The sequence below is a fragment of the Chiloscyllium punctatum genome, chromosome 5 (assembly GCF_047496795.1).
Source record: "Chiloscyllium punctatum isolate Juve2018m chromosome 5, sChiPun1.3, whole genome shotgun sequence".
Classification (NCBI taxonomy): Eukaryota; Metazoa; Chordata; class Chondrichthyes; order Orectolobiformes; family Hemiscylliidae; genus Chiloscyllium; species Chiloscyllium punctatum.
Genome location: NC_092743.1, coordinates 119,013,794 through 119,036,043, shown reverse-complemented (window position 1 = coordinate 119,036,043; position 22,250 = coordinate 119,013,794). Strand labels below are relative to the sequence as shown.

General features: G+C 40.6%; 2 protein-coding genes across 4 annotated transcripts in view; one reads left to right on the top strand and one right to left on the bottom strand.

Annotated features, from left to right (window-relative positions):
- LOC140477396 (tumor necrosis factor receptor superfamily member 11B-like) overlaps window positions 1-12,595 on the bottom strand; it is a 68,015-nt gene extending 55,420 nt beyond the window's left edge. The window contains exon 1 of the mRNA XM_072571213.1: window positions 12,495-12,595. Within this exon, the coding sequence (XP_072427314.1) occupies window positions 12,495-12,536 (42 nt within the window). The 5' untranslated portion in view covers window positions 12,537-12,595. The remainder of the gene's footprint in view (window positions 1-12,494) is intronic.
- Window positions 1-22,250, top strand: part of colec10 (collectin sub-family member 10 (C-type lectin)) — a 240,100-nt gene that overhangs the window by 196,737 nt on the left and 21,113 nt on the right. For all 3 annotated transcript variants that reach the window (XM_072571217.1, XM_072571218.1, XM_072571216.1), the window contains one exon: window positions 15,010-15,081. In XM_072571217.1, the coding sequence (XP_072427318.1) occupies window positions 15,010-15,081 (72 nt within the window). The remainder of the gene's footprint in view (window positions 1-15,009; window positions 15,082-22,250) is intronic.

Genomic DNA, 22,250 nt, shown 5'->3' with positions numbered 1-22,250 from the left:
ATTAGGCCATTCAGTAAATCGAGCCATACTATTCAATATAATCATGGCTGATTGAACACTTTGATGCTTTTCATCCTGATATTTCTTTAAGCCATTGATAATCAAAAAGGTATCAATTTCTACTTTAAACATGCTCAGAGACTGAGCTTCTGTAGCCTTCTGATGTCAAGAATTCCAATGATTCACAGCATTCTGAGTAAAGAACAATTCTCTTCACCCCTGATCTAAGTGGCGTCCTCTTATTTTTAAATTGTGCCCCTGGTTCTAGACTCTCCAAACGGAGGAAACATCTGAACTACATCTACCCTGACTGTCCTTTCAAGTATTTTGTAGGCCTCAATGAGAACACTCTCATTTTTCAAAACTCTGGAAATACAGGTCCAGTTTGCCCTATTGCTGTTCAGAGGATAGTCCTGCCATTCCAGAGGCAAGTCTTGTAACCTCGAATTACTGACATACCAACTAATGAAACAGTACCTGCCTCCATGACAAAATATTTTTCCTAAATATTTTTAGGCCAATCTCCTGAACAACAGAAGAAACATTTCATTACATTTGCATTCGAATTCTTTTGCAATAAAGCCTAATTTAGTCTTCTCAATAATCTACGAGACTGCATATTAGCCTTCAGTCAACTATTGACACAGACACTCACACTTGAGTGTCTGTAGACGAAGCATGGAAAGACTCAATGATACAACTGTGACAGGAGTACAGGAGCAGAGGGACCTTGTGGTCCATGTGCATTATTCTCTGAAGATGGCCAGACAATTTGAAGCATTTGTAAAGAAGGCTAATAGGATCCTTGGGTTTCTAAATACAGGCAGAGAGTATAAAAGCAAGGAAATAATGTTGCAACTCTACAAATCATTGGGCAGACATTTGGAGTATTGTGTTCAGTTCTGGGCACCTTATTAAATGAAGGATGTTAAGGCCGTGCAAGAGTGCAAAGGAGTAATATTTGAATTATACCAGGAATGAGGGATTTTAGATAAGAAAAGGTTATAGTAATTGGGCTTATTCTCCTTAGAGTAGAGAAGACTCAGAGGTGACCTCACTGACGTGTTCAAAATTGCGAACAATTTTGACAGGTACTGTTTCATTAGTTGGTATGTCAGTAACTCGGGATCACATTATCAAGATTGTCAGCAAGGGAGCCAGGATTGCAATGAGAAGAAACATTTTTACTCAGAGAATTGTTAGGATTTAGAATGCGCTGCCTGGAGAAGAGCCAGATTCCATACAAGGTTTTAAGTGAGAGCTGTCTATATATTTGAAAGCGTTGAATTTAGAATATTCCATCAGACTCCTGACTTAGGCTTTGTAACTGGTGGGGAAGCTTTGGAGAGTCAGGAGGTGAGTTACTTGCTGCAGGATTCCTAGTCTTTGACCTGCTGTTGTAACCACTGTGTTTTTATTGCTAGTTCAGTTTCTGATCAATGATAAACACTAGGATGGTGTAATAGGGTATTCAGCAATAGTAATTCCACTGAATAGTCATAATCATAGTGTCATAGAGTCATACAGCATGGAAACAGACCCTTTGGTCCAACCAGACCATGTTCTCAAACTAAACTAGCATCACCTGTCTGTGCTTGGATGATGGTTAGATTGTCTCTTGTTGGAGATGGTCATTGACTCAAACTTATACGACCTAAATGTTATTTGGCCCTTGTCAGTCCAAACCTAGATATTGTCCAGGTCTTACTGCATTTGGACATGCATTACTTCAGTATCTGAGGAGTCATGAATGCTACTGAATATTGTGTGAACATTCAGAACTTATGATGGAAGGAATGTCAGCAGCTGAAGATGGTTGGACCTAGGACACTATCTTGAGGAACTCTTTCACAGATATCCTGGAGGTGAGATGACTAACCTCCAATAGCCACAATCAGCTTCCAATGTGCCAAGTATGACTCCAAACAGTGGAGAGTGGACCCTGATTTCTACTGGCTCCAGTTTTGCTAGGGCTCTGATGCTACACTCTGTTAAGTATGGCTTTGAAGTCGAGGGTAACCATTCTCACCTCACCTTTGGAATTCAGCTCTTTGGTCCATGTTTAAAAACCAAGGCTGTAATAAGGTCAGAGTGGACCTTGTGGAACCTTAACTGGGTATCAATGAGCATGTTTCTGTTGAGCAAGTGCTGTTTGGCTAGGGGCATAGCATGTTTTGTTATCAGGTCCCAGTGTCTTCTGTTATTTCATGATATATGGAATGAATCAAATGAATGAAGACCGACATTTATGTTACTGGAGACATCTGGAGGAGCCCAAGATGCATCAGCCACTTGGCACTTGGCTGAAGTTTATTGCAAACATTGTTCTGGTGTGCTTTGTGGCCACATCATTGAGGATGGGGACATTTGTGGAACATTTCCTTCCAGTGAGTTGTTTAATTTCCCATCATCATTCTTAATCGATATGACAGGACTGCAGAGCTTAGATCTAATCTATTGGTTTTGGAATCACTAACCTCTGTTTACCATATTTGCAGTGTTTTCTGTTTTGTACAAATGTAGTCCTGTTTTGTAGCTTCATCAAGTTGAGACCTGTTTTTACGTATGTATGATGCTGCTCTTGGCATGCCGTCTTGCACTCTCCGTTGCCATTAAGCCAGAGATTCAATGGCAGAGTGAGAGATATTGCTCTTGAATACAGTTTTGCTGCTCCTAATGACCTACAGCACCTCATGAATACCCTGTCTTGAGTTGCTAGATCTGTCTGAAGTCTATCCCATTTAGCATGGTGATACTGGCACACAACACAAAGTGAGGGTGGGACTTCACTCCAAAAGGACTATATCAATGGTCAATCATAAGGTTCGCCTCCTTACAATGGACAAATGCATCTGTAACAGGCAAATAGATAATGAGGTCAAGTATATTTTTCCCTTTTATCATTCCTTCACCACCTAGAATACAATTCCTTTAGGACTTGACCTGCTTGGTCAGTAAACGTTCTGATTCAGGAGGAAGGCATTAATTAGCAGGATGTTTCTTTGCCTATGTTTGCCCTGATTCAATAAGATGTCAATTTTGAGTACTCCCATGGCAACTCACTCCCAACTGCCACATCTGTTGGAGTTGGCTTACCAGTGAGACAGGACATATCCACGAATAATGACAGTGGTGTCTGGGACATTGTAAAGTATGATTCCAGAAATATGACTCTACCAGTTTGTTGCATGACTATGTCTGATATGGATCTCTGAGTTCTGTACCAGACCACGTATGTTTATAATGTCATCAGTCTGAGTTTGCCATTGTTTCCAATACTAGGTGGTCTGTCCAGTTCCTTTTTGAGAAATTTTAGTTGTTTGATACAATTGACTTGATAGGACATTGAAGAAAGGAGTGAAGAACCAAACACATTGCTTTGTGAATAGAGTCCCATGTAGGGTACTCCAGGTAAACTTGACAGCTTTCCTTCCCTAAACTACATTATTGAACCAGATGGGTTTTATTATAACTGACCATGGTTCCATGGTCATAGTCAGATTTTTAATTCTAGATTCCTTTCAACTTCAAGTTCCAGCATTTGCTGTGGTGAGATTCAAACCTGCCTCCCAAAAACGCATTGCCTGGGTTTCTGAGTTACTAATTCAGCACCAATACCATTGAGCAATTGCCTCCCTGAAATGCCACAATCAATAGACCTATCAGGCAGTTTGATGTTTGCATACCACCTGCATTGATTGGAAAAGGTGCAAATTAGTCACACATTGTGATCCTTGCATCAAATTTCAGAGGATATTCAATTCAGTCCCCAGAGTTCACCTCCTCACTATTTTAGAACCTCTCCCTGTGTAATCTAAGGGAACAGTTATGTGCATAGTGCAAGTATTTCGAATTTCTGCATTCAAATGATATGGTTTGGTTTTCTCCTAAGTTAAAAAATGTGATGCTGGAAAAACACAGCAGGCCAGGCAGCATCAGAGGAGCAGGAGAATCGACGTTTCGGGCATAAGCCCTACTTCAGGAAGGTTTTCTCCTAACCATGTTGCACTGCCTATACTTTTTAATCAGGATGTAAAATGATAATTTATGGCTTTTAGCTTTCGTGATGCAGTAATATTGGTCTTATTTCAGGTTGCACCTGCCACTAAGGTGTGTCATGAAAAGTTTGATGAAAAATATTTTTATTTTACAACACAGAGCTTAGTCAAATAAACTATAGAAATAAAAGTTATTAGTAAAAGCTTGAGATGGGCAATTCCTCAATTAGTAGGAAAACAACTTGCCAAGAGCATAATTTGTTGAAGGCATTTTTCTCAGAACAGCTCTGACAATTACTGTTGCTCTTGCTTCATCACTAAATTCTGCTTGTTAACCCTGTGGGTCGTAACGTTGAAAGCATTTTAATGACATTCCTATCATTCATTCACTAATGACATTCTGCCCCCACACAGACCTATGCTGTACTTATAATCAACTCAACATTTATCACTCAGGAGATTTACAAAAATTACACCTCCCCAGTTTGGCAACCAAGATAGCTCTAGTGAATAACTTGGTTTCATTTTCAAGTTGTTGTTTAGAAATAAAGTCATCTTCTGGCATTTCAACTGAAAAAGTCATTTACTCTAGAAAAGGGAATGCAATCGCCATAAAGATGAGGGCAGCTTGCAAAGGTTTACAGAAAGACTTCTAACAAATAATACAGAGAGAATTAGTTTTGACATTTAAAAAGTCGTTGACCAGAACAAAAAGCACAGACATAATCCTCTTGGTCAAACTGAAATAATTCCAAATATTTTTGTTCTAAATCTTCATGCACCAGTAAAATTGCTCAGAGATGTTTGCATAGCTGTTCTTTCAAGAATACTTCACCCCATATGACCTCTTTCTTCCTTTTCTCAGATCATGGGTGGAATCTTAAGGTTCCCCTCAAGGGCTTTGCAAGCATGGGTCTGTAAAATTCTCAAAGCAGCCTTCCTACTTCTCTCATATCCTGTTGTTACTGGCCACTCACAGACAGTGTCCTGTCAGGCTTCAATATTTCAGGCTGGAAGAGCAAGTTCCAGGGCAGGAGGAGCCCAGTATGTCACCCTGTTCAAACCTTGGGCGAGAAGGTAGCTTTACAGCATGGAAAGAGGCCCTTCGGCCCATTCTTCTGGAACTTTTTGAGGATATAACCAATGGAGTTATCAGGGGTGAATCAGTAGATAATCTGGCCTTTAAAAAGGCTTTTGACAAGGTTCCATACAAGAGATTAGTAAAGAAAATTAAAACTCATGTTATCAGGGGTAATGTATTGACATGGATAGAGAACTGGTTGGCAGACAGGAAGCAGAGGGTTGGAATAAACAGGTCCTTTCCAGAGTGGCAGGCAGTGCCCAGTGGGGTACTGCAGGGTTCAGTGCTGGGACCCCAGCTGTTCACAATATACACTATTGATGTGGATGAAAGAATTGAATGCAATATCTCCAAATTTGCAGATGACATTAAGCTGGGTGGCAGTGTGTGCTGTGAGGAAGATGCTAAGAGGCTGCAGGGTGACTTGGACAAACTGACTGAGTGGGCAAATACTTGGCAAATGCAACGTGGTGTGAATAAGTGAGGTTATACATTTCGGTTACAAAAACAGGAAGGCAGATTATTACCTGAATGGTGGCAGTTTAGGAAAAGGTGATGTGCAAAGAGACCTGGGTGTCATGGTGGAACAGTTGTTAAAGGTTGGCATGCAGATACAGCAGGCGGTGAGGAAAGCTAAGGGCATGCTGGCCTTCAAGCGAGAGGATTTGAGTATTGGATAATGATGGCTTGCTGCAGTTATATACAGGGCCGTGGTGAGGCCACACCTTGAGTATTGTGTACAGTTACAGGAAGGATATTTTTGCTATTGAGGGAGTCCAGCGAAGGTTCGCCAGATTGATTCCTGGGATGGTTGGACTGATATACGAGGAAAGACTGAATCGACTGAGCTTGTATTTGTTGGAATTTAGAAGAATGAGGGGGGAATTTCATAGAAACATATAAAATCCTGATGGGACTAGACTGACTGGATGTGGGAAGAATTTCCTGATGTTGGGCAAGTCCAGAACTAAGGGTCACAGTCTAAGAATAAGGGTAAGCCATTTATGACAGATGAGGAAGAATTTCTTCATCAAGGAAGTTGTGAACCTTGGAAATCTAGCCCACAATAAGCTGTTAGGGCCAGTTCATTAGATATATTTAAGAGAGTGCTGCACGTGGCCCTTGTGGCTAAAGAGATCAAGGGGCGTGGAGAGAAAGCGGGAATGGGATACTGAAATTGCATGGTCAGCCACGATCATATTGAATGGTCATGTAGGCTTGAAGTGCCAAATGGCCGACTCCTGCACCTATTTTCTATGTTTCTATTCCTCACTGGCCATCAAACATCTATCTGTTCTAATCCTCATTTTCCAGCACATAGCCTGTTGTGCAATGATATTTCAAGTACTCATCAAAATACATAAGACTATAAGACTAGGAGAGGTAGTCCATCAGCCCATTGAGTCTGTTCCACCGTTCAATGAGATCATGGCAGATCTGATAATCCCCAGCTCTGCTTTCCTGCCGTTTCCCCATAACCCTTGATTCCCTGACTAACTAAAAATCTATCTTCCTTAGCATTGATAATACATAATGATCCAAACTCAATAAAGAATTCTACAGACTCAGAGAAAATTCTACAGATTTTGAGAGAAAATATTGCAATGGTGCCCAAAATTGTCGCCATTATTTCTGGGCTGTGCACACTGAAATATGGAAAGGCTCATCCCTAGGAAAGTAATAATTTAACATGAATTTAAACCTTCAGTAAGAAATGAGGGTTAAATGCTTAAAATTATTAAGTTTTAACAATAATGGATAGCTCAACTCTTGTAGAAGTTATAGACATACAGAAAATAGGAGCAGGAATAGGCCATCTGCTGTTCAAGTCAGTTCCACTATTCAATATGATCATGACTGATTATGCAACTTTCTCTTCTCACTTTCTTTCTGTACCCTTCTGAACATCCCTTCTGCACTTGCCTTGTTTACTCCTGTTAATTGCATAAGTTTTTATGAGATTCCCCCTTCTCTGATTCTTTCAATCTCCAGTGAATATGAACATGACTGATCCAGTCTCTTTTCATACGTCACTCCTGCCATTGTAGGACTCAGTCTGTTAAATCTTCATTGCATTCCCTCCATAGACAGAAAATCTTTCCTCAGATAAGGAGACCAAAACTGCATACAATCCTACTTACAGTTGCAACAAGACAACCCTGCTTAAATATTCTTGCTGTGAAGTCATACATACCATTTGCCTTCCTAAAGGTAGGAGCCCAAAACTATTCACAGTATTCCAGATATGGTCTGACTAGTGTATTCCAGATGTGGTCTGACTAGTGTATTCCAGATATGGTCTGACTAGTGCCTTACATAGATTTAGCAAAATCTCCCTACTCTTACCATCCATTCCATTTGAAACAGAGGCCACCAATCATTTGTCTTCCATATCACTCACTGAACTGGCTTTTTGTCATTCCTGGACAAGGACTCCCAAATCACTCTGTTCCATAGCTTTCTGCACACTTTAGCTATTTAAATAATATTCAGCTCCTCTATTCTTCTTGCCAAAGTACATACTCCATATTATATTCCATCTACCAAGGCTTTGCCACATACTTAACCTGCCTGAATCCATCTGCAGAATTATTGTGTCATCCTCACCACTTGCCCTTCCTACCTTTTTTTTTGCATCTTCTAAAATGTTGGCTCTAATATATTATGTTCTTCATCCAAATCATTAACTTGAAAGTCTTGCAGATTCCAGTCTCTACAGCCTTTAGGCAGTAAGTTCCAGTTTATTCACAGCTCTCTAGGTGAGAACTTTTATCCTCAAAGCTCCTCTGAATATATTGCTCCTTAGCTTAAAACAGTAGACAAGTCAATAGCCAAAGGTCTCAAAGTACAAAAGCCTCTCCCTGTAGGAATGATTTGGAGATGCCTGTGTTGGACTGGGATGTACAAAGTCAAAAATCACACAACACCAGGTTATAGTTCAAAAGGTTTAATTGGAAGCACACTAGCTTTCGGAGCAACGCTCCTTCACATCGACATGATGAAGGAGTGGCGCTCAGAAAACTAGTGTGCTTCCAATTATCACTATAGGGAATGTGGCTTTTTATTTTTCTAAAAAAACGACTATGGTATTGAAATGGGAAACAGCTAATTTGAAACCAATGTTTGAAAGAATGCTTTCAAAATTGCTGCCAAATAACCTGACAAACAATAATTGAAGAATTGCAGACTATTTAGAGCCATAAGCTTATACTGATGCAGCTTTTGCTGACAATAAGATGTTGATTGGTCTGTGGACTAGTAACCAGTTATCAGAGACCTTTCTACCCGCCAGCAACTATGTGATTGGATCTCAGGTAACTGAAGAGTTTGGAGTTGGGAACAATTTACAGAGAGAGAGAGAAGTGTTCAGTTCAGGAATGGTCTTTCTGTTCTCTGCAGTCAAAACTTACTGTAAAACTGATGAAAACTGGTTGTGTCTTTCTTGCAACAGTTGGTATAAGCCGTGACTTTTAACTGAAAAGGCAAAGTTTTTTTACAAGTAGGTCAGACCCCTTGTATCTTTTACCAATCAGTGGAGGCATCCAGAGAAAATAACTGAAGCAAATGTGCTAGCCAGCAGAAGTGTTATCTGAATCACCTCAACAGTAGAACCTGAGAACAGAAACTACTGAACTGCCTTTCCAATTTTCTCTCTCTGTCCAGAACCTATTTTACCCAATTTGTTTGTCACTGTGTGTGTCAACTGGAGTTTACAAGGGGACACAGTTTTAATTATTAGTATTTTATGTCAAGTTTATAACTATTTACCTTTAGCTAGAGTCTAATTACTTGTGGAGTTTACAAGGGGCATACCGTTTTAATTATTCGTATTTTATGTCAACAGTTTATAACTATTTACCTTTAGCTAGAGTCTAATTGCTTGTGGAATTTACTAGAGGATACAGTTTTAATTATTAGTATTATATAGCGACAGTTTATAACTATTTACCTTTAGCTAGAGTCTGATTACTTGTGGAGTTTACAAGGGGATACAATTTTAATTATTAGTATTATATGTCGACAGTTTATAACTCTTTACCTTTAGCTAGAGTCTAATTGCTTGTGACAGAGATGATTCTTGTTCAGTAGAGAAACTCAGTACATGTTTTCTATCAATCTGGGTCTGAGAATGAGGCAAATGGGCGAACCTTGTGGATGTTTTAAATTCTTTAACTTTTGCGATAACCCTGTAACTAGTAGAGTTTGACTTCTAATGTGGTAATCCAGTGAGTCATTACACTCTATCTACCCTGTCAATGCCACTCATAACTTTGTACACCTCGATCAGGTCCCATCTTCACCTTCTGCTGTATGGAATGTAACCCCAGCCTATCCAGTCTCTTTTCAGAGCTGAATCGCTCTAGCCCAGGCAACATCCTGGGAGTCTCTTCTGTACCGTCTCGACTGAAATCACGTTCTCCCTACATTGTAGCGACCAGAGGCCACATGCAGTACTCCAGCTGAAGACTAACTAATATTATATACAGCTCCATGATATCTCCTTGCATTGGATTTGATGCCTGTTTAAGATAGACAAATATCCCATCCGACTTCTTTATCATCTTATCCACTTATCCTGCTGCCTTCAAGGATCGATGGACATAGACATCAAAGTCCCTCTGATTCTCTGTACTTCCTAGGATCCTACCAGTCTATGAGTATCCCTTTCCTTATTAGTCCCCCCAAACTGCACCCTTATTACTTTTCAGGGTTAAGTTCCATATGCCACTGTTCAGCCCATCTCACCAGCCAGTTTATATTGCCCTGTAGTTAAACACGTTTCACCACCAAATGTTTGTCATTATCAATGATTCCTCCTATGGATTGGTGACTCCCTATTCGACCTGGATGGACCACAAAATATTCCCCCTATAAGTACTCCATCCCACCCTGGCATCTCCACAATCCCTCTTCCCCCTCTCCAAATAGGTCTCATCTCCGTTCCCTGTCATGCGATTCCCCATATTTATCTGGTCCTGCACTCCAGGAATTAAAATCTAGGAATTGCTTGTAATCCTAGTTCTGTCTGTCTCTGACACTGAGGCCTCTGAGACTTAATTAAGAGGTTGGGTGAAGGCTGGAATTCTTGTCTCCAGATAATTAATGCATCTCAGAAACAGCACCATTCAGAAAATCCTCCCCCATCATATTTTTACTTCAAATTACCTTTTAAAGCTTGTCATTTACTATATTTTCTGGCAGACCAAAATGTCCAGATTGAATTTCCATCTGCTTTTTCCAAGAAACAATCAATTCAGATTTAAATATATTTAAATAGTTACGTTCAAAACTCCAGTGTACCATTAACAAGGTACAAGTTAGGATTGTGATTGAATACTGTCAAGCTGCCTGGATCAGTGCAGCTACAACAACTTTCAGGAAACTTAACTCCTTCCAGAACAAAACAATTCACTTCAGTGACATCCCAACCACTGCTGTAAACATCCACTCCGTACACCACTAATGCACGTATACCATCTACAAGATGCATTGCAGCAACTTGCCAAGTCTCCAACTTCCAAACCCATTACCTCTATCACCCAGCAGGACAAGAACAGCAGATGCAAGGGCGTATCACCACCTGCAAGTTTCTGTCCAAGCTACACACGATCCTGACTTTGAATCAAATTGCCATTCCCTCGCTGTTACTGGATTAAAATTTTGAAACTTGTTCCCTAACTGCACTGTGTGTGTCCCTTCACATCAAGAACTGTACCAGTTCAAGAAGGTAGCTGATCATTAACTTCTCCAAGATCATTGATATGGGCAGCAAATTCTGGCTGCACCAACAATACTAATATTCCATGAACAAATAAAACATTCAGCTCCATATTTCTGAGTCCCATTTAAACATTGAATATTTTTTTAAAAATTCATTTCTGGGACGTAGGTATCCTTAACTGTTGCTTGATTGACAAGCTTCCCAGGGTCATTTCTGTTGGTATGGAATCATATATAGACCAGACATTTCCTTCCCGAAAGAACATTAGTGAACAAGATTGCTTTTTGTAACAATTGATGGTGGCTATATTGTCATAATTAGGCTAGCTGTTTAATTCCTAATGCCACTCCAGCATTTGAACCCCTATCCCCAGAGCATGAGGCTGGGTCTCTTGATTACTAGTGAAGTAAAAATATCCTGACATGACTGCTTCCCTGCTTATAATACTAAAATAGATGTCTGTTCATTATCTCATTTTGGAACTTCCCATTTGCAAATTGGCTGCTGCAATTTTCAAATGAAAACAGTGACTACACTTTAAAAGAGTACTTCTTTTGTTATAAATTAGTTTGGGGTGTTTACAAATCATGAAAAGCATAACGTAAAGGAAACTTTTCTATTGCCTAATTTCTCTTACTAGGGATATCGGAAATGCTGATGCCACCTTCCTGCTTTTGTGGTCAGTTATGATTTTAGGGAAGACTTGATATTGTCACAATGCCATTCCCTTTTTTCGAAAAGCTGTTCCTTTTCTCTGGGGTACTGTGTCCTTGCCTTTTTTCAGAGGGGTCATAAACAGCTCCTGGTTCTGATTAGACTGGTTTGGTACAGAGCTTAAAGGATATTGAGAAGCCTTTTTGTTTATATGTAAACAGATGAGATTTCAGGCCAAAGTGGTCATGTTTTAGAAGTGACCTGTGTAATGAAAGGGGAGTAGTCAGCTCTCTAACTGAGCAGTTCAGTCCAGAACTAGTTAGGAGTTCAACAATGAGTTGTGTGGAAACAGGTTGCTAAACACTCTCTTCTTCTGCCCTTCTAACTTCAACCTATAAGCATTTGTTCCATTTTTACTGTTTTTAAGGGGGTTTGCTTACTGAGACTGCTGTGTATATACAGAACAGCATAATTAAGTGTAGTTTGGATAGACTGAATTCTGCAGGGGTTCTTTATTCTGTTCTTTGTGTTTCTTTGTGTAACTTTGTCATTACATTTTTATCTGTTTTAAAACCTGGTAGTCAACCTAGCTAACTTACTCCAAGTAATTTCCACTGTACACTTACCAAAATAAATTGCAAAGTCAGAGTCTGGGTTGTCTTGAGTGGTCTGGCCTAGTCCATAACAATATAATGAAAAATTGGAAGAACTGTGGATGCTGGAAATCCGAAACAAAATCAAAAGCAGAAATTGCTGGAAAAACTCAGCAAGTCTGGGTGCATGCATGGAGAGAAGGCAGAGGTAATGTTTCGGGTCCAGTGATCCTCCTTCAGAACACTTGATGTTAGAGTTAGAATTAGATTTTATTGTCATGTGTGCACAAGTACAGGGGTAAAGGAATACAGTAGAAAGTGTACAAAGTCACATTCTCAGGTGCCACCTTGGTTACAAAACCACAATTTTTTTTAAAAAATGAAAATAATAAGAAAAAGAGCCAAAAGGTAAGAAAATGACCAGATCTTAAAGTCTATAATCCTACCTCCATAAGGTGTTTGGAACCTTCAGTCACCGATGCAGGCATCTGGGCCTAGCCTTGGCCTGAGTCTCTGTCAGTCTGCGAGTCTCACATCGATTGTTGGAAGGAGCTGCCATTTTACACATGGCCCACTCTCATTGCCATGCCGATGCCACTGGATTACCCTGCCACAAAAGACTTTAACAAAAAGATAAACAAAAAGAAAAGAAAAAGAGCAAAACTGAAAAGAAGAAGTAGAAAGGAAAGAAAGGTGGCGACTATATGAGAAGTTACAGACGTCTAAAGCCTACAGAGGCCCTGCTAATCCACTGCCATCTCGGTATATTGGGCTTTGTTTACTTAAAATGGAGTAATACTGAAGAAAATCTATTTAGTTCCTAAACTGTGCAGATCCATTACTGCTGCAATCTTACGTACCCTCAGAGCAGGATTTCATCAGGAAATTTGAGTAGAACATTGCAGTTCACTGCTAACCATTGCTGACATCAGAACAGTCCCTCATGGGACAAATTATGCCAACTCGGCTACAGTTTGACAGCTTAAAAGGACTGGTGTCAGCTTAGGGACAGCAATAACATCACAATAAAAAAAATCCTTCAATGCCGTCCATAGACTAAGTGGTTTGTGGTGTTGCAAGTTAAAAATAATTTTGATTTTGTGGTGGAGTCAAAGTGAATAACTATGTATTTAAATGAGGTTTACAGCTTTTCCAAAATAATCTGGTCTTTGAATTATCATCTTCTGAACAAGGAAATGTTTGATTTGCAGGAATTCCCCTGTCTCTATTTAAACAGTTACATAAAGACATTTAATTAAACTTTGTGACAATGTTATTTTTGCCTCACCAAGGGAATTTACTGCTTTTCCAAGAAGGGTGCTTTGTTACTTTGGAATGTATTTTTTTCAAGTAGTAGATGCGACAAATTGGGTACCACAGGAATTATTGCTAAGGCACCAGCCATCACAATACAGGATATAAGAATGATTCATATGAGGGAACTAAATGTTTTTCCAAGTTTGCAGCGAACACAAACATAGGTGACAGGTTGAGTTGTTGAGAGGATGCAGAGATGATTCAGTGTGATTTGGACATGCTGAATGATGAGGAAAATACATGGCAGATGAAGTATAATTTGGATAAATGTGAGTTTACCCACTTTGATTGCAAAAACAATAAGACAGATTGTTTTCTGAACAATGACAGATTAGGAAAGGGGGGAGGTGTAACGAGACCTGGGTATCCTGGGCACACAGGTATAGCAGGCAGTTAATAAGGCAAATGGTACGTTGGCTTTCATAGCAAGTGGATTTGAGTACACGAATACAGAGCAGAGACGTCTTACTGCAATTGTACCCAGGGCTTTAGTAACACCACACTTGAAGTATTGTGTACAGTTTTGATCTCCTTAAATGAGGAAGGATGATTTGACGATGGACGGAGTGCAACAAAGGTTTAATAGTCCAGTAAAAAAACACCAAAGGACCGCAGATGCTTGGAATCAGAAACAAAAATAGAAATTGTTGGGAAAACATAGCAGGTCTGGTAGCATCTCTGGAGTGAAAGCAGAGTTAACATTTCAGGTCCAGTGACGCTTCTTCAGAATAGAGACTAATGTGCAGATTCTGTTTTAAAAAGGGTGAAATTTCTACATGTTGATGTTCGGAGACATTTATGTATACTCAAACAATGAACACAGGAAGTTAGAGTGCAAATGCTCCAAGCAATTAGGGAAGTAAATGTTGTGTTGGCCTTTAAGCAACTGGAGTGCAAACATAAGGAAGTCTGCATTTGGTGAGACCATACCTGGAGTACTCTGCACAGATTTGGTCTCCACATTTAACAAAGGAGATAGTTGCTTTGGAGATGTTACAGAGAAGATTCCCCAGATTGGCTGATGGAATGTGAGAGTTATCCTTGTGAGTGGGTAAACTGAGTCTAAATTCATGAGTTTAGAAGAATAAAAGCTCATCTCACTGAAACATACCTGATTGTGACAGGGTAGACACTGCGAAACTGCTTTGACTGTTTGAGAAAATCGAGGACATAGGTGCATTATCTCATGATAATGGGTTATCATTTAAAACTGAGTTGAGGAGAAATTTCTCAATTGAAGATTGTGACCCTTTGGAATTCTCTCACATGTATGGTCCATGGTTGAAGATGTTTAAATCTGACATATATGTGGCCTCTCATGGAATTGAGGGATATGACAACAAGTGGGAAAGTAGAATTAAAGCCAAAGATCAGCCGTGATCATATTGAATGTTGGTAAAGGCTTGATAAGTCATATGTTCTACTTCCTTCCTGTTTCTTATATTCTCATGCAGATTTCCTTTCTTCCCATCCCACCAAAATGTCAAATATCTTTAAATACTCAGTTCCCCACCTTGTCATTTTGTAACCACTATTGTATTTGTGCTAGCAATTAATCCATTTTGTTATGAATACTTCATGCTTTTGAATAAGGATTCTTTAATTAGTGCAACCTGTATCTGAAGACTCTTTTCTGTTTTAAAGGTGAGCAAGGTGAAACAGGTGACCCTGGTGAACCCGGAAAAACAGGAAAACTGGGTCCACCTGGACCAAAAGGTATGGTGCATGGTAGACAAAAATATACTATAATTTTAATCTGCAGGAGTTTCTGTAATAACTGGATTCTTGTGTATCTGCTGGTCAATTAACATATAATGATTGTTCTATAATATTGTCACAATCACTGGGAGAGTTTGGTGATCTTGCTGCATTTTACAATTATAGGTTGACCCTTTAGCATGCTAAAGCAGAGTTTACACTCAATGTCCCATACTTCCTTATGGCTGGGAACGAAGTTCCTCCCCTAAAAAACTGATATTCCAGACTTTCTCCACTCTACCCGAATCCTGCTACAGACACTCTCTGGCTTTTTTGCTGTCTCCCTTTTGCACTTGAGGATCTGTTTTGCTTCATCACCTGCAACCTGAGCCTCTGCTAATTTCTTAGTGCATTCAGGTTCAATCCAGCCATCACTTTTAGCGCAGCCTATCCCTTTCAGTGACTCTCAATAGTTCAATGCCTTCCTTTTCCCCTGTTGATCGATCTCCTGTTCTCAGGTTTATGTCCTAAACCTAATTTTCACTTGTGCAATCTGTCTCTTTTTGCTTTTCTCCTGCCCATCTTTCTTTTGTTGCATATGTAATTTCCCATGCATACATTTTCCTTCCTGAAATTTAGGCAAAAGTTTCTATCAGGTAATACTGTGCATTTTATTTGTGATAAATCCCCTCTCAATGAATAGCACCCTCCTCTATGCATTTCAACTGTTTTAATAGTGCCAAAAAATGTATTATCGCTGTGCAGGGAAGTGCAGGTGCAAATTGAGCAGAAACCTTTGGTACATTCTCTCATATTTGTGCCCTAGAAATGCTGAGAGAAAGTGAAATATCTGCCACATAGGCATGCAATATTCTCAATGGCTCAGGGGAGGTCAAATTTCTAAATGGCTGGTTGCAGCAATACAATTCATCACAGAGAAAATTCAGTAATATTCTTTCCCTGTCCCACTCCACATAACCCTGCTACCTTACTACCTTAGATGGGCAACTCAGCTGTGCCCCCAATGGTGATAACAGTCGGGGAAAAGATTTAAATGCCCCCATTCTAGGCATTTAGGCCAGGATCGTGGCACAGTAAAGGTTTGGAAGAAGACCAATGTTTTTACTAAATTACATTTTGCAACTTCAGAAGATGTGTTTGTTTACTTTGTGAATTCAGTGCTGTGATTCTATGACTCTACATAAATCCAGTCCCTAAATGAGTTTTGCATTTCAACAATGCCACTAATCTTTTGATGAAAGGGCCAGCTAAACTCTGTAGGATTGACTGAATAGAACAATTATCGCTTTATTGTCATATAACATTGGCGCTAATTTAGTTTTCAAATTCACTAATGTGCATGGATTAGTACAAGGAACAATTCTTTGGATACTCCTGGCTCCTTTATATCTTTCTCTCTCCTGATGAGCATTTCACACTGTACCAGTTCCATCCAGCCTGAAGAGGATTGATCACCGGTATGCAAGCTCTACAGTAACTTCATATCACTTAGCTACCATAGAGTTAACAGAGAATAGTTTGATTCAATCAATCTAGATAAAGTTGAGTTTTACCATTCTGTGTTAAATCTTTCAAATTCATTAGCACACTGATTTATCACAGAAGGCTATAAGTTTCTGAGATTTGACTCAAGGCACTTTGATGTGGAAAAGCAGAGTTCTAGTGAACACAGGGGTGTGCGAGTGGAAGTGATTTATTGCAAGGTTATTTGATTTTGGCAAATACGAGCCTCGCCCACTCAAATGATGCAATGGAAATTTGTCTGCATTGTGCCCAATCTTCTGAGCAATGCATGTGATAGCTAGAAACTAATTTATATCGCATGAGTGGAAAGTACAAGTCTCAAGTGCCGGTATAAACATGGAAGATTCTCAACTCGTTCTTGACAGTGGCATGTTCTCTTGACGTATATCACATTCGTTTATCACACATCTTCATTTCCAATAAAAATTGAAACAATTGTCAAAAATTATAACCATTGGTGATCCCTGAGGCTTGATCCAAAATGTTATTCTTTATTCCTGTAAGTAAGGCCGGGACAAGTAATTGCATGAGCTATGCAAGTACATAAAACTATGGCTTTCTAATGTGATTGAGCATAAGTGATATTTGTTTTATTTATTATTCATTTAGCAGTTGCAGGCTTTGCTGGTTGGGGGGGGGGGCAGTATTTATAACCTACTGGCTGCCCTTGAGAAGGTGGTGGTGAGCTGGCTTCTTGAACTGCTGCAGTACACACACTGTAGGTAGATTTACAATGCTGTTGGGGAAGAAATTCCAGGCTTTTGACCCAGTGACAACGAAGGAATGGCAATACATTTCCAAGTTAGGATGGTGAAGGGCTTGGAGGGGAAATAGCTGATGGCAGTGTTCCCATATGATGGCTGTCCTTGTCCTTTTGAAGGCTCATGGTTCTGGGTTTGGAAGATGCTGTTTAAGATCCTTGGAGAATTTCTGCAGTGCATCTTTAAGATTGTGCCACTGAGCGTCAGTGGTGAAGAGAGTGAATATTTATGGATGCGGAGCCAACCAAGTAGGCTGCTGTGACTTGGATGGTATCTTGAATGTTATTAGAGCTGCAAACACCCAGCAAGTGGGAGTATTCCATCACACTCCTGACTTGTGTCTTGTTGCTGGTGGACATGCTTTGAGGAGTTAGGAGAAAGTGAGCATTGCAGATGCTGGAGATCAGAGTTGAAGAGTATGGTGCTGGAAAAGTGCAGCGGGTCACATAACATTCGAGGAACAGGGGAATCAACATTTCGAGCATAAGCTCTTCATCAGGAATTTCGAGCTTATGCTCGATTCTCCTGCTCCACGGATGCTGCCTGGCCCGCTGTGCTTTTCCAGCACCATGTTCTTCGACATTGAGGAGTTAAGAAGTGAGTTAGTCGCTGTAGAAATCCTAGCCATTGATCTGCTGTTGGAGTAATTACATTAAATCATTCATCCAATTCAGTTTCTGGTCAATGGTAAATCCACAATATTGATAATGGATGCTTCAGTTATGATAATGCTATTGAATGTTAAGGAGTGATGGGTAGATTCTCTCTTGTTGGAAATGGTCATTGTCTGGTACTTATGTGGCACAAATGTACTTGCTACTTGTCAGCCTCAGCTGAATTTTGTCCAGATCTTTCATTTGGACGTGGACTGAGGAGCCGTGAATGGTACTGAACATTGATGAAAATCCCCATCTACTGATGGAGAGAAGGTCATTGATGAAACAGTTGAAAATGATTGGGTATAGTTTAGAACCCCGAGGAACTCCTGCAGACATGTCCTGGAGCTGAGATGATTGGCCTTCCACAACTATGATGACCTTCCTTTGTAGCAGGTATGACTCCAACCAGCCAAGTTTCACCCTTGATGTCCATTTGGTCAAATACAGTCTTGATATCAAGTTTGGTCACTCTCATCTCCCCTCTGGAGTTCAGCTCTATGTTCAAACCAAAGATGTAAATGAAATCAAGAATTGATTAGCCTTGGCGTAACCCAAACTAGGCATCACTGAATAGATTAATAGTAAGCAAGTGTTGCTTGATTGTACTGCCAGTAACATTTTCAATCACTTAACTGATGGCGGAGAGTAGACTGATGGCATAGTAATTGGCCAGGTTGCATATGTCCTGCTTTTTGTGCACAGGACATATCTGGGCAAACTTCTACATTGCCAGATGGATGCCAGTGTTGTGGCTCTATTGAAATAGTTTGGCTAGGAAGACAGCAAATTCTGGAACATAAATCTTTCGTATTTTTATTGCAAAGTTGTCAGGTCCTTTGCAGTATCCCGTGCCTTCAGTTGTTTCTCGAAATCATTGGGAGCAAGTTGTATTTTCTAAAAACTGTTATCAATGAAGCTGAAGACCACTGTAGGAAGCCAAGATGAATCATCCACTCAACACTTCTGGCTGAAGAACTGCTCTGAAGAAGGGTCACTGGACCTGAAACATTAACTCTGATTTCTCTCTACAGCTGCTACCAAACCTACTGAGCTCTGCCAGCAATTTCTGGTTTTGTTTTTGGTTCCTAATTCTACATATGTTTTATTGAATTCAAATTCAACCATCTGCCATGGCGGGATATGAACCTGGGCTCCAGAACATTAGCTGAATTTCTGGATTAATAGTCTGGCCATAATGCCACGAGTCATTGCCTCCCCCATTCACTTTTCCTGTCCCGATTAGATCCATTCAGGTACTGAATACAGGAATGTGGTACCACACTCTTGCTGCAAATTTCCTTCACAATCTCCAGCCACATCATGTTGTTCTTGTGAGCAGGCTTCTTTGTGTAATTGGGTAGAGAAAGGGATAACCCTACAGACTCTTGCATATTGCAGCCTGAGGTCTAGTAAGTCACCTGGAAAGTGGGGTACAGCCATGTATGTTGAGAAACATACAGTTATTTCCTCTACTCCACTTTCACATTATTCACTGTCATCTACACAGTGTCTCTTTGAGTAGTTCAGCTTATGGGAAACTCTCCAACTTGCTCGGTTTAATGCAGCAATACTCAGAACAAATGATTCTGTTATTTGAACCCCATCTAGCCCATGTAACCTTGACTCCCTCCACAACCATCTGCATTATGCACTGCAGCAACTCACCAAATGATTCTTCATGATACTAAAACAGGTGAGAAAGCAGGCTGTGATGAGGAGATAAAGAGTTCACAGATGGATGTTGATAGGCTAGGAGAGTGAGCCGGAATCTGGCAGATGGCGTTTAATGTGGATAAGTGTGAGGTTGTCCATTTTGGCCGGTAAGGCAAAGGGGGAAATTATTATTTAAATGGGAAGTAGATTCAAAGTGCATCAGTGCAGAGGGATTTGGGCATCACTGTGCATGAATCACAGGAAGTGGATATACAGGTGCAGCACACAATAAGAAAGGCAAATGAACTCCTGGCATTTATTACAAAGGACTGGGTTATAAAAGTAAAAACATCTTGTTACAATTATCTAAAACATTGGTGGCACCTACATCTGCAATATTGTGTCCAGTTCTGGTCTCCTGACTTGAGGAAGGATGATGTGTCATTGGAGACAGTGCAGAGGAGGTTCACCAGTTTGTTTCCAGGGAGGGAAGGGTTGTTGAACAATGAGCAGTTGAATAGCTTGGGCTTGAATAGCTCTGGAGTACAGAAGGATGAAGGAGATCTGTTTGCGGTGTATAAAATGCGGTGTATAAAAGATGATTGATAAGGTCGACGTGGAACAGATGTTGGTCAAGAGTGTGGTGCTGGAAAAGCACAGCAGGCCAGGCAGCATCCGAGGAGCAGGAGAATCGAAGTTTCGAGCAAAGGCCTTCATGTCAATTCTCCTGCTCCTCGGATGCTGCCTGATCCTGCTGTGCTTTTCTAGCACCACACTCTCGAGTCTGATCTCCAGCAGCTGCAAGTCCTCACTTTCTCCATGGAACAGATGTTGCTTTTTGTGGGACAGTCTTGAACAAGAGGTCGTAGATATAGCGAGACAAGATGGTTCAAAACTAAGATGAGGAGAAACTATTTCTCTCAGACGGTAGTGAATCTGTGGAACTCACTGCCCAAGAGTGCAATGGAGTCAGAATCAAACAACAGATTCAAGAAAGAAAGATAGGTTTCTGACAAAAAGTGGGATAAAGGGCAATGGGAACAGGCAGGAAAGTGGGATTGAGACCAGGATAAGATCAGCCATGATCATGTTAAGTGGTGGAGCAGGTTCGAAGGGCTGAATTGCCTACTGCCCCTCCGAATTCCTCTGATTGTATGTCCCTATGTTCCTCAGCAGTCAGCCAGATACATGAAATTTACCATCTAGAAGGTCACACTTGAATACCACCACCTCCAAATTCCTTTCCAGGTTACACACTACCCTGCCATGAAAACATATCCCTTTCTTTTCAGCGTCACTGGGTCAAATGTCTTGAAATCTTTACCTCACAGCATGAAGGGAGCACTTCTACTGCACGACTGTAGCTGTTCGCCACAAGTAACATTAGGGATGAGTAATAAATTCCAAAAAAGTGCCGTGATTGCAAAAAAGAAAAATATTGAGTAAATTGCAATGAACATTTAATTGCTTGCCAGAGTAATCAAAGATGAGGTTAGACACAATAGACAATAGACAATAGATGCAGGAGTAGGCCATTCTGCCCTTCGAGCCTGCACCGCCATTCAATATGATCATGGCTGATCATTCCTAATCAGTATCCTGTTCCAGCCTTATCTCCATACCCCTTGACTCCACTATCTTTAAGAGCTCTATCCAATTCTTTCTTAAAAGAATCCAGAGACTGGGCCTCCACTGCCCTCTGGGGCAGAGCATTCCACACAGCCACCACTCTCTGGGTGAAGTAGTTTCTCCTCATCTCTGTCCTAAATGGTCTACCCCGTATTTTTAAGTTGTGTCCTCTGGTTCGGCACTCCCCCATCAACGGAAATATGTTCCCTCCTGCCAGAGTGTCCAGTCCTTTCATAAGCCTATACGTTTCAATCAGATCCCCTCTCAGTCTTCTAAACTCAAGGGTATACAAGCCCAGTCGCTTCAGTCTTTCCGTGTAAGGCAATCCTGCCATTCCAGGAATTGACCTCGTGAACCTACGCTGCACTCCCTCAATAGCCAGAATGTCTTTCCTCAAATTTGGAGACCAGAACTGTACACAGTACTCCACGTGTGGTCTCACCAGGGCCCTGTACAGCTGCAGAAGCACCTCTTTGCTTCTATACTCAATCCCTCTTGTTATGAAGGCCAGCATGCTATTAGCCTTCTTCACGACCTGCTGTACCTGCATGCTTGCCTTCATTGACTGGTGGACAAGAACACCCAGATCTCTCTGAACAGCCCCTTTACCTAATTTGATACCATCGAGGTAGTAATCTGCCTTCCTGTTCTTGCCACCAAAGTGGATAACCAGACATTTATCCACATTAAACTGCATCTGCCATGCATCTGCCCACTCACCTAACTTGTCCAGGTCACCCTGTAATCCCCTAACATCCTCATCACATTTCACCCTACCACCTAGCTTTGTGTCATCAGCAAATTTGCTAATGTTATTGCTGATACCATCTTCTATATCATTTACATATATTGTAAAAAGCTGCGGTCCCAGCACGGATCCCTGCGGTACCCCACTGGTCACTGCCTGCCATTTCGAAATGGAGCCGTTAATCACTACCCT